The sequence below is a fragment of the Symphalangus syndactylus genome, chromosome 10 (assembly GCF_028878055.3).
Source record: "Symphalangus syndactylus isolate Jambi chromosome 10, NHGRI_mSymSyn1-v2.1_pri, whole genome shotgun sequence".
In the NCBI taxonomy this organism is placed as follows: domain Eukaryota; kingdom Metazoa; phylum Chordata; class Mammalia; order Primates; family Hylobatidae; genus Symphalangus; species Symphalangus syndactylus.
In genome coordinates this window covers 64,613,839-64,627,696 of record NC_072432.2, presented here as the reverse complement: position 1 = coordinate 64,627,696, position 13,858 = coordinate 64,613,839, and the positions used below count along the sequence as shown (strand labels likewise).

Here is a 13,858-nt window from a genome sequence, read left to right as displayed (position 1 = left end):
TGTACCACCTGGGAACTTAGACATGCAAATATTCACCACACCCTAGAACTCCTGAATCAGAAACTCTGGGGATGGAGCCTAGCAATCTTTCTTTTAAAGAACCCTCCAGGTGGTTCTGATAAAGGCTCAGGTTTGAGCTACAGCTTCAGATTGCAAGCTCCACAAGAGTAGGACAGCTACCTCCCCTCCTCTCCTCTCCTCTCCTCTCCTCTCCTCTCCTCTCCTCTCCTCTCCTCTCCTCTCCTCTCCTCTCCTCTCCTCTCCTCCCCTCTCCTCCCCTACCCTCTCCTGTCCCCTCCCCTCTCCTCTCCCCTCCCCTCCCCACCCCTCCTCTCTACTCTTCTTCCTTTCCTGTCCTCTCCTCCATCCCCTCCCCTCCCCTCCTCTCTGCTCTTCCTCCTCTCCTCTCCTCTCCTCCCCTCCCCTCCCCTCTCCTCTCCCCTCCCCTCCCCACCCCTCCTCTCTACTCTTCCTCTCCTCTCCTCCATCTCCTCCCCTCCCCTCCTCTCTACTCTTCCTCCTCTCCTCTCCTCTCCTCCATCCCCTCCCCTCCCCTCCCCTCTCCCCCCTCCCCTCCCCTCTTCCTCCTCCTCCTTGCTTATGGTATGCTCTCAAAAGTTATTTGTGTAGGGAATACAGTATAGAAAATTCACACATCCAGAAATTGAAATAAATTCCATACATGTAATATATTTCTGGAGTCTGAATTTCTGGAGTCTCGTAGAAAATCACTGGATTTTCGATGAGAACATTTTTAGATTATCTTGGGCAGACAAATGATCTCATTGTTTTTAAACCTCCTTAACTGATAAAATAGGTAACTGCAAAGTAGATAAATTTTACTAGGAATAACAGATTATTAAGTCATATTGATATGCTCAATGACTGTTGACAATATATGCTTATTGAAAAATATAAAATATAAAAAAACTAATAAATGTTCTTCTTTCACATATCTCATGATGACGTTATTGACCTTTTTGTGACAAAATAACAGATGTGATACCCAGTTTCTCATAATAATTTCCTTTCATTTCACTGGATCATCAAACATGAATAATGTGAATTTTTAAAAACAATCCCCATGTGGACAAAAATTCTATTTTTTAAAGTAGATGCTCCTAAATATGCAGTTAAAATCTTGTCTCTGGCTTGTTTTAAAATTCTAACTTTTTATACAAATACATCAGAACAGGCTCTCTTATACTTTAATTAAAGACAGGTATTCAGCATTCTTCAGGAGAAAGATGCCCTCCTCTTAGAAACTTACCTTCAGACTCACAGTGGCACGCAGTATTTGCTCCTATTCCTTTGATCAGGAGAAGACCCTGTGTATGAAACCTGGGCAAACATTGCCTTCTGGCTGTACTGGCCAGGTAGAAGGCAGCCTCTGGAACACTGGCTCTTTGTGCTTAATTTGTGCTTAGAAGTGCAGGTGGCTGGTTCCTTTGTTTCAACAAAGATTGCTGGCCAACATGCTTGGAAAAAGAAACTGTTTGGAATAATGCACTTTCTGCTAAAATTTATTACATCACGCTAATTAAACTTATTTACTAAGGACAGGATTGTACAGGTGCCTTTTGAGCTGCCCTTAGAAGAGGCATAGGCTGCAAAGTTTATGTTAGGTTACTAAGTAGCAGAAAAAGTCTGATAGGTTCTGAGAGTGAAATCTGATCGGCATTCTAAAACTGGATTTAAACTTCTCCATTAATTTGTTTTTTTTTTTTTTTAATACATGGTTAGCATTTATTCACCTCTAAAGTGCCCAGATTTCAGCCTATGACCTAAAGTGAAAATACTTTGAAAGTAACCATTAAAAACTTTTGTTTTTATTTTTTTCCACCCAGCTCACTATGTGAAGCAGTGTGCAATGATGACTCCGGGCAATAAAACAGCAACCGGAAGCTTAGTCATTTCAGCACAAAGCTAATCTGTGCCAATACCCTTTGAACAAGGAAGTTTCTAAACTCAGAGAATTCTCATCCAGTAGTGGGATATAAACGTTTTGTTGCCTACTATGCTATTACTAATATCAGGACCTCTTATTTTACTGATCATATGTAATCCTCATGAAATTTGCTGAAACCAAAATTTTGATTATGAAGATTCTGCTTAACTATTAATTTCCATTCTTTTCATGTAGTTCTGTGCAGGAAAATAAAAATACCTCAATAAATTGCTAATTTTCATCTTGTTTACCGTGACAATGCCTAGTAAAGACAGGGAGCTAAAAAACGACTTGCCAAGTGAATAAATGAGCAGGGGTGTTTGCCGGATTTGTGGTATGCTAGATATCATAGTTGGTCAGTGGCATTGTTATAATTTCTGGTGACAGCCTGGCAGAGATTTCCCCCAGCTCCAGGAATTTTGTTTATGTTAGGAGGTCAGAAGTTCTCAGAACTTTAATCCTTTCCTACTGTGAGAATTTGTTCTCAAGACTTCAGTATGCATCAGAATCACATGAATAGTTCTGGGGTGAAGCCCAGGGTCTATACGGTGAACAGTCATCTGATTCAGAAGCAGGTGGTCCATGGACCTCATTTTTAAGAAATGCTTCTTATTCAATCTCAGATGTAATGTGTCCAGGACTGAATTCCGGATCCTCAGCTGCAAATCTGCTCCTCCTGTAGCTCCTGCTTCTCCTCATGATTTCAGAAAATGTTAACTCCATTTTTCTAGATCAAAATTTTTAGAATTATCCTTGGTTATTCTCTTTCTCTCATACCCCATGTCTAACCCTTCTGGAAATCCTATTGTGTTGGTCTTCAAAATATATCCAGAATCTCACCATTGTTTTCTACCTCTACTGCTGCCACCTTCATTCAAACCACCTTCATCTCCACCCTGGACTGTCAGCTCCTTGGTAACTTCTCTGTTTCCACTCTTGTCCCCTCTCTACTCTGTTCTTCACACAGCAGCTAGACTGATATTGCCACTCATGTGCTCAATATCCTTCCACAGCTTCTCATCTTATTTAGTGGGAAAGATCAAGCCTCATAATGGCCTTTCAAACCCTACATGTTCTGGGCCCATTTGGCTTCATCTTCTGCTGTCTTTCTACTTCCATTTCCCCACACTGTCCTCCCTGACCCTTACAAATAGGCATCTGCCTTAGGGCTGTGGAGTTGCCGTTCCCCTTGCCTGGAATACCTGTGAAACCTGCATGGCTTGCTTTCTCCTTTTCTGCAGGCTTTTCCTCCAATGCTTCCTGCTCACTCAGGAAGGAACTAGGTTATATGCAATCAGAACCCTTTCCGCTCTCTATCTCCAGCACTCTTTACTCCATTTCGTCAGCATTTATCTTACGTACTGATTGTATCCCGACTTTATGATGTAACCCCATGAGAGTAAGGGTTTTGTTTGGTTCATTACTGAATGCTCGAGGTCCAAAAAAACACCTGCTCACAGTGACAAATCAATACGTGTTTGAGGAATAAGTCAGTGGATCCTTTATCCTTTGCGTCATGTCTTTTTCCCACTGTTTATAGTTCATCCTTATCTTTCAGCTGTGGCTTTATTTCCATATTTGATCATATTTGTTTCCTTCACTTTCCTACCGCCCAACCCTGCATCATTCACTTCCCCTTCTCTCTATCATTTATTTGGCTTTATTCCTTTTTCCACACCCCCCATAAGATTTGGGTCATGTTTCAGTACCACTTGTTTTTTCATGATTTCATCTCCCTTCAGTCCCCAGCCTCTGCTGTAGCTTGGCCAGTTTCAGTTTTCGTCTCTACTCTTATAGCTTTTAAGCCCCTACTCTAGTGTTCCCAAAGCAATATGAGATACTGCTTGCTGTGTACAAGAAAAGTTGTGGATGTCGGCCATATAGTGCATAATCTAGTGTCAAGAGGGAACCAGTAAAAATAGAGTGTAATGAGGAGCAAGGGAGGGAGAGGTTAGGACAGGACATAATGTTTTTGGCCCTGGGGTTAATTCTTTAGAACTATCATTTATGAGAAGCCTTAGATATTTCACCTAATGCTGCTCTTCAGTATTATCTCAACTATTAAAACAGAAATGTTGCTTTTAATAAAGTAAAAACCACTGTTAAACAAAATATTAGTGATTGTTCCATGAGAGAGTAAATTTGAGAGTCTTTAGGAACAAACTTTTTCAACTTCTTATCTAGTATCTCTACTGATGATTCATATTATTGATCTTGTTGATCATACATCACGCTTAGAAAACTTTGAATGGTATATCCCACAAATGATTGGTGAGTCGGACAATGTATAATATAAGGTGTGTGGTCACCTGGTTATGAATGTCTTCTCATTAATGAAGATCCAAGAGGGGTACTGGTGAGCCGTCATAGTCATCTTTTCCTCCTTTTCGAGATGGTCTGAGGATATCCTAAACATGAGAATAATCTTAATGATTTATTCCTATAATGCATTCATAACTTAGTTTCTGATTTAAGTTGAGTGTTTTGTTACGTCTCTGGAGTATAAGAAGGTTTTAGAAAGTTTTTAAGTAGTATGTCATGTGTGAGCAAAAATACAGAAGAATGTATTATGCAAATGAAAAACTACAGAAACGGTAACTCCAGACAAGGATGGATTGAACAATTTGGTAAGTCTGTTTTAGATATATTTCTAGCAAAATAAATATGACTATTGATTTATATAATTCTGTATAAGGGATCATATTCCTTCTGTTGCAATAACTCACCCAAACTGGCTGAACCTTGCCCCAGTCAGAAGAACACAACTGCAATTCTAGGCAGCTAAAATCAAGCTCTGACTTGAAAGTTGATTAGGTATGATGTAATATTTTTCAAGTCTCCTTCAAACTCTGGAAACTGTGGTCAGATGTGAATAATCTCCTCCTTTATATGTTCATATAAATGGCATTAGGGTGTGACCAGAGATGTAAAGTATAATATTTTCTGGTAATTCCATTTTGCAAAAATTGAATATTCAGTTATCATGGCTCCAAGCCTATAAGATTTTAGGGGATAGAGCCAGAATAAAAAGATGGACGAGAGAGTTCAGTTTCCTTTCTTTTTTTTTTTTTTTAAAGTTTGTGTATAGGGGGGTGGATTTCCTCCTTTTCCTTTCAAATCAGGTTATTTGGGTTGGGTAAGATGAATAAAAATTAGGAAATTATATGTCCTAACTCTTCAGAATACCAGGAAAAAAAAGAAAACAGGAAAGCTATTCTTCTATTCTCATAAAACCTCTGATGCATATTTTTCTTTATAGCATGTTGTTAAACTCACTAGGTACTTTGTTACAGTTTTCAGTGTGAATGCTTGGCTGGAGTCTCATTTTAGGCTTTTATCATTCTGATCATCCCATCATCTATTTGGTCACAAACCATCCTGGCATCTTTCTTAATAAATACAGCCCAAGTCCCTTAACCTGACTTTCAGGCTTTCTTCAATTCCACTCAAACCTACCTTTCCAAGCTCCAAATGGAAACATTTCTTCAACACCAGGCCTTGTAACCTAATGAAATTTCATGTCATTGAGTCTCTTCTCACCAATTCCCCTGGCAGCAGAGGGCCCTCCTCACTGCAGGTCCAGATATCTGGTCCCTTTTAGTCCCCAGTGGGGCATCTTTAAGTCTCCCCATGGCCTTTGAATCCACACTGTTGTCATCATTCTGCTTTCTACCTTGTATTGTCATTATTGATTTATACCTTACTTTCTTTTCTATTGCTATCTTCTTGCTCAAAGAATGGTGCTTCTCTAGTTAGAAATGGCATCCTCTGATAGCACATCATTGGCAGGTCTCATGCAGGACACCTGGAGGACTCATGCCAGAGAGACAGAAGCTTAGTCACCAGGCAAAGTAATTCTATACATCAGAAGCCACATGGGCATTTTATGCTGCCTTGGGGACACAGACACAACATGCTCCATGAGCCCAGTGAATCCCAGTTACTCATTCACAGGATTTGGTCTGGGCAATTTGGTTATACAGGTTACACAGGTTACTCCAGCTTCTCAAACTTGAGTTTTGCCCTTGAATTTTGTTATTCTAATAACCCACCAAAAGGGTTATTAATGTCCCCTAGTGAGATCCCCCAGTGATGACCCTGGGGCCCAAACACTTCCTTCTTCCTCCTGGATCCAGATTATTTATCATATATTCCTTTAATTTTGCCCTACCTCCACCTCTCCACCCATGTTCCAAGAGCCTGTACCTTGCCAAAGAGTTCACTTCTCTCCTTATTTCTCCACCTCTTAGCAATATTTGACAAGATTGATTTTCCTACCTTTTAAAACACTTTCTTCTTGATGCTTTTGAGACAAACCACGAATAACAATCACCTCTCTCTATTTTCCTGCTATCTCACAGGCCAAAACACTAGTCTCCTTTGCTGACTCCTCCTTTGTATGATCACTAAATACTGGCTTGTTTGAGTGTCCATTCTCAGCCATCCTTTCTTCTCTATCTATATATTCTTCCAGGTAATCAAATCCGTCTCCATCCCGTAATCTCTGCTGAGCTCCAGACGCATGTCACCACCTACCTAATCTCTACTTAGATGTGTACCAGGCATCTCAATATCTACATGGCTGAAAAAGAACCACTGACTTTCTCCCATGCTCTAAAATTTCATCCTCCACAATTCTTTCCCATCTAGGTATCAAAACTAATATTTAGTCTCATTTTTTCCCTCTTTCATCATAAGCCGAATTAAATCCAAAAGTAAGTCCTATTCACTGTACCACTAACATAATCCAAATTCAAAAGCTTTGATTTCCACTGCTACTACCCTAAGCCAAGCCACCATCATATTTTTCCTGGATTATTGTGTCAACCTACTAGAGGGCCTCCCTCTGTTGTGGTCTGAATGTTTGTGTCCCCACAAAACCTACATGTTGAAACTTAATCCCCAATGCAATAGTATTAACAGGTGAGGACTTTAGGAGGTGATTAGGTCATGATAGTGGAGACTTCATGAATGTGATTAGTGCCCTTATAAAAGAGACCCCAGAAGCTACCTGGACCCTTCCACCACGTCAGAGCATAGCAAGAAGGCCATCTAAGAACCAGACAGCTTGCTTCCCTCACCAGACACTGGGGATATTTGGAACTGAAGAACCACTGATAGCAGCTTCTTATAATCACAAAGTGAAAATTGGCAGTGATGGACTGAAAAATCATTGCAGTGGCTTTCCAACTGGCTCACTCTTTATTTGCATTCATAAGAAATATCAAAGTTATCATTAAAGAGGGCAAATAATTGCAATGTAGTTATAGTGACACACTTGTGATCTATGCTGAGGTAACTCATAGCCAGCTTCAGAAGACTTCAGAAGATGTGATGAAAGGATTTCCAAGCCTCTTACATCTTTCTCTGACTTTAGGAAGGAAGACAGTTGAATATAATTTAATGTAAGAAAATAAAAACAGGATAAAATTTTCATTCATAGGCAGCACATAATATTTGAGTAGGAAATAATATTGTTCATGTCTGATCTAAAAATTGGGTAAATAAAATATTCAAACAGTTTAAATATCTGAAAGGAAGAACATGCTTTGGTAAAAGTCCCATTGTTAGTATTAACAGTGAAGTGAAATACAAAAGTTAGCCAGGTGTGGTGGCACACACTTGTAATCCCAGCTACTTGGGAGGCTGAGGCCCGAGAATCACTTAAACCTGGGAGAGGGAGGTTGCAGTAAGCCACGATTGTGTCCCTGCACTCCAGCCTGGGCGACAGAGCGAGACTCCATCTCAAAAAAAAAAAAAAAAAAAAAAGCAAAACAAATAAGCAAAAACAATGAAGTGAAGCATAGATCTATGAATTCAAATAGTTTTTCATCCTCATCTTCCCATTCCCATTCACCGTGATTCACAGTAAATTAAAATCTGCTAGGGCCCTTGTGAAAATCTTCTAAATTATAAAGACTTGGTAGATATAAGCATTTGAGCAAACTCTCTCAAAGACTTAAGAGGAGAATAACAGAGAAGTCATGAATAGCAAAGAGGGAGAGAATTTATGAAGAAAGAAATATTACAGTTCTAGAAGCCTGGAGGTCTTACTTGGGATGTTCAGTTATTTTGGTAGAACATAATAAACTACAACTTGAGGAGGAAGATTGTTGTTACAAATCTATGTAGGCCCTGGTGCCAGAGATTATTGACTTAGATTGTGTGTAAAATAAGATCATTATTTAATAAGTTTGGTCATTTGCTTTTTCATTTTGTCCAGAAACAATGAAGCTGGAGAAACAGGGAATTAGATAGGTCAGCAATTAAGTCCTGGAGAAATCAACAGCACTATAAGTACTAGGAGAGGTAGAATTGGTCTGAACAGGCCAATGAGATCTGGATGGAGCCTGAGGAGGCAGTGTTGGGCAGCATTAGCGTTCCAGCAACACTGGAACGTGGTTCACCTCCCCTGCTCTGCATTCCTGCCTAGAGGTGGGCTTGCCTGGACTTACCAGTTGCCTTGTGACCAGAATGAGGCCAGAGGACAGGAAGTGAATTCTAGTACAAATTAAATCAAATGGGTTAGTCATTTAAAGTAACTTCCTGTTATCCAAGCATGAGTTAATTAAATGGTTACATGTCTAAAAGTGGAAAATTTGCTTCACTCGTTTGTAAATTCAACAAATATTTCACGAGTTCCTTCTCTGCACCTGCTACCGTGCTAGGCACAGAAAGTATAGCCTGTATCTATATCTATAGCCTCTTATTTCTGAGGCCACAAGGTGCACAAAGTGTCATAATGCTAATGATTTTACAAAGAACTAATATATATACATCTATCTATCTATCTATCTATCTATCTATCTATCTATCTATCTATCTACAGGTGTTAACTTCCCTGTATTTCCCCGCCAAAGACAATGTCTCTTGCTTCTGAAATTTCACAGGAAATTTTCTGTAGCTTTCTAATTACTTACTGCTCTCTCTCTCTAACCATATATTATTTTACTTAATTTGACTACTAGGTCCTTTAGGACAAAATTATTGCTATTTCATTTTTGTGTCTTCTAAAGTGAGTGAATATATGCAGGCATATAGATAAAACATACACAAAATATTGAATACATCCAACATACAGAGAGGTATATTATAATATTAATGGTAAAATTAAGAGCTAAGAGATTATGTGTGATAATTATTTATTTTTTTATTTTGTATGTACTTTCTAAATCATAGACAAGGAATATATGCTACATCTCTTTTACCTACGTCCCCAGTAAAAGCTACTTAAAAAAAGAACAGAAAGTATCACACTAGAATAGCAAGTGTGTATTTCAATTATGAGATAAGAATATATTAAGGGCTGTACACATGGAGAGTCTTTTTAATAAAATATCGTTTCAGCTTGAAGAAGCAATAGAAAATTACAATTATGTATTCATCTCCAAAATGAAGCTGTTTTCCCAAAGTTATGACCTGGAACCTTGGAGTAGAGAAGAGCAGGGTTATATGCAATTACATCACTTCAAGAAAATGAGACAAAGCATCTATAATTCCATCTACTATCTAGTTCTCTAATAAAAGGAAAAGAGTTAACAGAGTGATGGTTTCTAGGAAACATTTGGCTCCAAATTTTTTCTTAAAATGTGCTTTATTTGCAGAGACAGTAAAAGTCAAGAGTTGGCATATACAAACTATCACTTAATTAAGCTATATTGGTTGCAGTCAGCGATTGTTGGTTTTGAGATAGAAATAATGTATTATAATCATTGAATTTAAAAGAGGACTAAGCAGAACATGGATCAAACACACTTTTATGTGAGCATGCCACTGCCCCCAGTTCAAGTGGAATCTAATTGGAAATGCCAAACCTTTACTATTCTATTGCATATTTACATGGTACTAATGCCATGCATTTTTATTCTGCTCAAGGTGCCCTCAGGGAGATAAAGAAAGCAGAAACAGTCGGAGAAGCAAATTTGTATTAAGGCACTTAAGGCATCTTGCCACCACTGGGTCTGGGAGGCGCTGCTCAGTCTGCCGACAGTTTCTTCCGGAATTACCAGTATGGTGGAGCTCAAGGATTTTCTGCTTCACCTGAGCTTCCCAGTCGAAATTCTTAGGTTGACGTCACAAAGATCACGACTCATTTTTCCTGTTTGTATATTGGCTGCAAAAGAATCAACACTCTCTCCTCTTAAGCTCCTTTACTAGGCTCTAGGTGATGATGAAGTTTTCCTTTAAGTTAACATCCTTATTACTTAAATAGGAGACACTTCATGTTCAACTCCTGAAAGCAGTGGTACTAGTTAAGTTTGGTGGTTGAGATTATGTTATGAAAGTGATGAAATCACTATAACTGATCATTTTAAATATACAAATTAATTTTTGCAACAGAATAACTCTCTAACTGTTGTGTAAAGGGAAAACATTCAGAATTCCTTTCTCAGAGGTTGTATTTTCAAATGGCCTATACTTGAATATTTTAAAAATCTAAGCTTTTATATGAAGCCCATGTATCTCTAGTAACCGTGAATTCCCCACCTACATTGTAATCAATGAATCTATGTAAGCAAATGGACTGTTAGCACTGGGTTTCTGTTTCAGTTAAAAGTATAGGATGCTTCTTATTTTAGGAAATTAAAACAAGAATCAGGTATAGAACTTTTAATTACATGCTTAAAAGACTTGTTACATACGTGTTACACTATTTTGAATATAACTGGAAAAGTTAATTTTTTCTTAATCATTGCTGGGTCTCTCTATGTCACTATTTTCTCTCTTTCTCTCTCTCTCTGACCAAAACATTTAATAGTTTATAATAAAATGTTATACAAGTGAGAAATAGTAGAATAAATGTCAATTCAACCCAATATTCTAATGTATGGATATAAAGTTTTTATCTATGTCTCTATCTATCTATCTATCTATCTATCTATCTATCTATCATCTATCTATCTATCTATCTAGACAGATTTTAACTAGGAAGACTTACACCTAGTTATGGTTAAATAGATTAATCTCAAATGAATTTCAAATATGGTTAAATAAATTTATCTCAATTGGGGCTACTCTTTTTTATTTAGACATATGTCTATTAATAAATATAAAGGCAAATAACTTGGCTTAAGGATGTATAACAATATGTAAATTCAGCATAAAAGTATATTTCCTCTTTGAAAAATGTTTAGTGAATATGGAGCCCTAACTTATTCTAATTCAATTTGATTCCTTTATAAGTTTTTAGCTAAACTGTACTAAACACAATCAGACCCCAGAGGGAAATAACATAGTAAACTTCAGTTAGGTTGGGTTTAGAATTCTATCCACAGTTCTCCAGTCACTATCTAATTGTAAGCACACTGAAGAATTTCAACTCTGCAATTTGAAAAAAGAATCCATTAAAATACTGATGATACTAAGTTAGTGTATACTGCAAACTCTTTGACTGTTTTATTTAATAAAATAACAAGATAAAAATGACATCAATGGAAATTACTAGTCATAGGCACTAAGTTGGTCCCCTCAAGAAAATTAGTAACATTAATAACTAACAACATTGACAAAAGTGCCCTTTAAGTGAAACTTCACAAAATAAAGCCACTTTCCTGTAATTTAAGCTTAAGAGGTAGAGACTGACCAAATACAAGTATTATTCCTTCATGTCTCTTGTCCATCAACACAAATTAAAAACATCACTTCAGTACAAACAATTCAGTATGTGCTTAAATATAAAGACATGGATTATATGGTCTAAACTGATGAAAGTTATTCAAAAGCAGTCTCCTTTATAAAACCCAAATGGCATGAATTCCACAATATGAGATTGTGTGTAACCCTCTTACTCTATAATTCTATTTTCTTTTTAGGAATAACAGATTAATATAAATGTGAATTTTTCAAAAGAAAAGTGATTGAGCAGCAAATATGTCTGAATTTGCCACCACATACTCTATCTGAAAAATGGAAAGAAGCCAGGTCATTTCGTTGCTACCCAGAGAGATGATCCTAGCACACCTGTCACCTGCTTGCCTGTCCTGGACCCACTCTCTGAGAACCAGTTCAGTTCCAGCATCCTAATACACACTGTCTGGTCTCCCTAGTTCAGCTTGCCCTCCCTGAGAATGACCGCTTTGGCAGAACATCTTATTCTTAATGCTAACAGTAGGTATCACTTACAGAACACTTGCTGAGTGTTCAGTTCCCATCAAAGAAAGCCTTATGTGGCAGATCCTTTGATGATGCTTGTTTTATAGACAAACGTTTGGGGCTTAAGAAACTTGCAATGGGGCAAACTAATAAGTGGCAAAGCTGAGCTTTGAACCTACCACTCTCCTGCTTCAGAATTCATATCCTTAACTCATGGACTCCCATTTAATTATTTATGTTTATTATTTCATTGTTTGGTGAGCGCTTATATTGAAAATTCATTTTTTTTTTTTTTTTTTTTGGTGGGGGGCATGCTTTCTGTCACTTTGCAGAAACAAAAGTTGAGCTGAACCCTCAATTAAGATCTTTCCAGTGTGATGATTCAACACAATATTCCAGCCATAAGGATACTCAGAGGAAGGAGGATGCCATCCAGAAGTCTAGTATCTTTATAAGGCACGATTTTTGCCAGGCACAATTACAGGTAAAGGGCTCATTGAACTAAAGGGTGGAGGGGTCCTGTGGTCACATTACCTCCAAGCCCTTCCCCGCACCCTTTCCCTCCCTTCTTTCCCCTCTCTCCCTCTCACCCTACAAGCTTACCTTGGTTAGGAAAGCATATTCTGAGAAAATCAAAAAGAAAAGGGATGTGCGCGATTCAGGCTGCTATGACACACACACACACACACACACACACACACATTTAACTTTGCTGCCTATGGATTCTGCTTTCTAATAACTTGCCCTCAACATGACCCCAGGGAGTGGATTAGAAAGTTTTTTCCCCATCCCCATTTTTTACCTGTTATTCACACTGTGAGCAGAAGGTGCCTTTTCACCATCGTTGTTGGGCTGAACTTGCTCCGCAGTTTGTTCTCGGCTGGGTCAGGAACTGTGGTAGAGGGAAACCAGTGCCCTGTCTCTGCCGGGCTGGGACTTCGCGAGTCACTCACCTGTAGGGGAGGTCCGAGGCCCGCGCGGGCGCAGGGGCGGCGCCTGTCTCCTCCCAGAGCATGGCTCGGCTGGGCGCTTGCAGTGCCCCCCACGCGATCAGCGATGCTAGAGCCCCAGGAGCTGTTAATTATTTCTCCTTGTCGCCACAGCAGGGAAGTGTTAAGAAACCTGAGCCACTCCCTGTGCCTCAGTGCATGTTGGGAGTGTTTACTTTCTTAGGAACAGCTGATAGGTACACTCCTTTGCTCTCTGCCACACTTCTTGAGAAATGAATGGACATTCTAGTTAACGCTTTAACCACGGGATTTGACTGATGCTAATCTCTATTCTCTAGTCCACCCAGACTGTAGGTAATTGGTCTGTGAGAAATGACACCAACCAAGACTGAACGCCATTATTCACGTCTTTCTTTTTAAGATTTTTCTTTTCCAATTTGAGATTTATTAACTTTCTTTTCCTTGTTCTTTTGCTAACACATTTCCCTGCTAGCACTTTTTTTCACCCAGAGCAGCGTTTCACGCTTCAGGGTGCACCAGGACCACCTATGTATTCTGCTAAACCAAGGTACCATCACCTGTGAGGCTCCGATTTAGTAGGCCATGCGTACACTTCGGGTATTTATATTTTTTATAAGCTCCACAGAAGAAACTGGTAGACATCAAAGTTTGAAAATGAACATAATGAAACAAAACAGAGGAAGTAAATAATAATTTAGTCATTATCTACTGAATTGGATTTGGGGGCTTTGTTTTTTCCAATATCTCCAATTTCAAAAGGACACCAAAAAGGCTTAGAAACTGTTAAATGACAGATGCTGTGGAAATATGAAGTACATTTACACACACACACACACACACATTTTTA

General features: G+C 38.6%; 1 protein-coding gene across 2 annotated transcripts in view; it reads right to left on the bottom strand.

Moving 5' to 3' along the window:
• RASSF6 (Ras association domain family member 6) overlaps window positions 1–13,068 on the bottom strand; it is a 44,004-nt gene extending 30,936 nt beyond the window's left edge. The window contains exons 1-2 of one of the 2 annotated variants that reach the window (XM_055297354.2): window positions 12,994–13,068; window positions 8,404–8,449 (exon numbers count right to left, since the gene is read on the bottom strand). In XM_055297354.2, coding sequence (XP_055153329.2) covers window positions 8,404–8,449; window positions 12,994–13,055 — 108 coding nt within the window. In that variant the 5' untranslated portion in view covers window positions 13,056–13,068. Of the gene's footprint in view, window positions 1–4,257; window positions 4,357–8,403; window positions 8,450–12,993 lie in introns of both variants that reach the window. The other variant, XM_055297353.2, reaches the window with a different exon arrangement.
• Window positions 13,069–13,858: the final 790 nt, after the last annotated feature.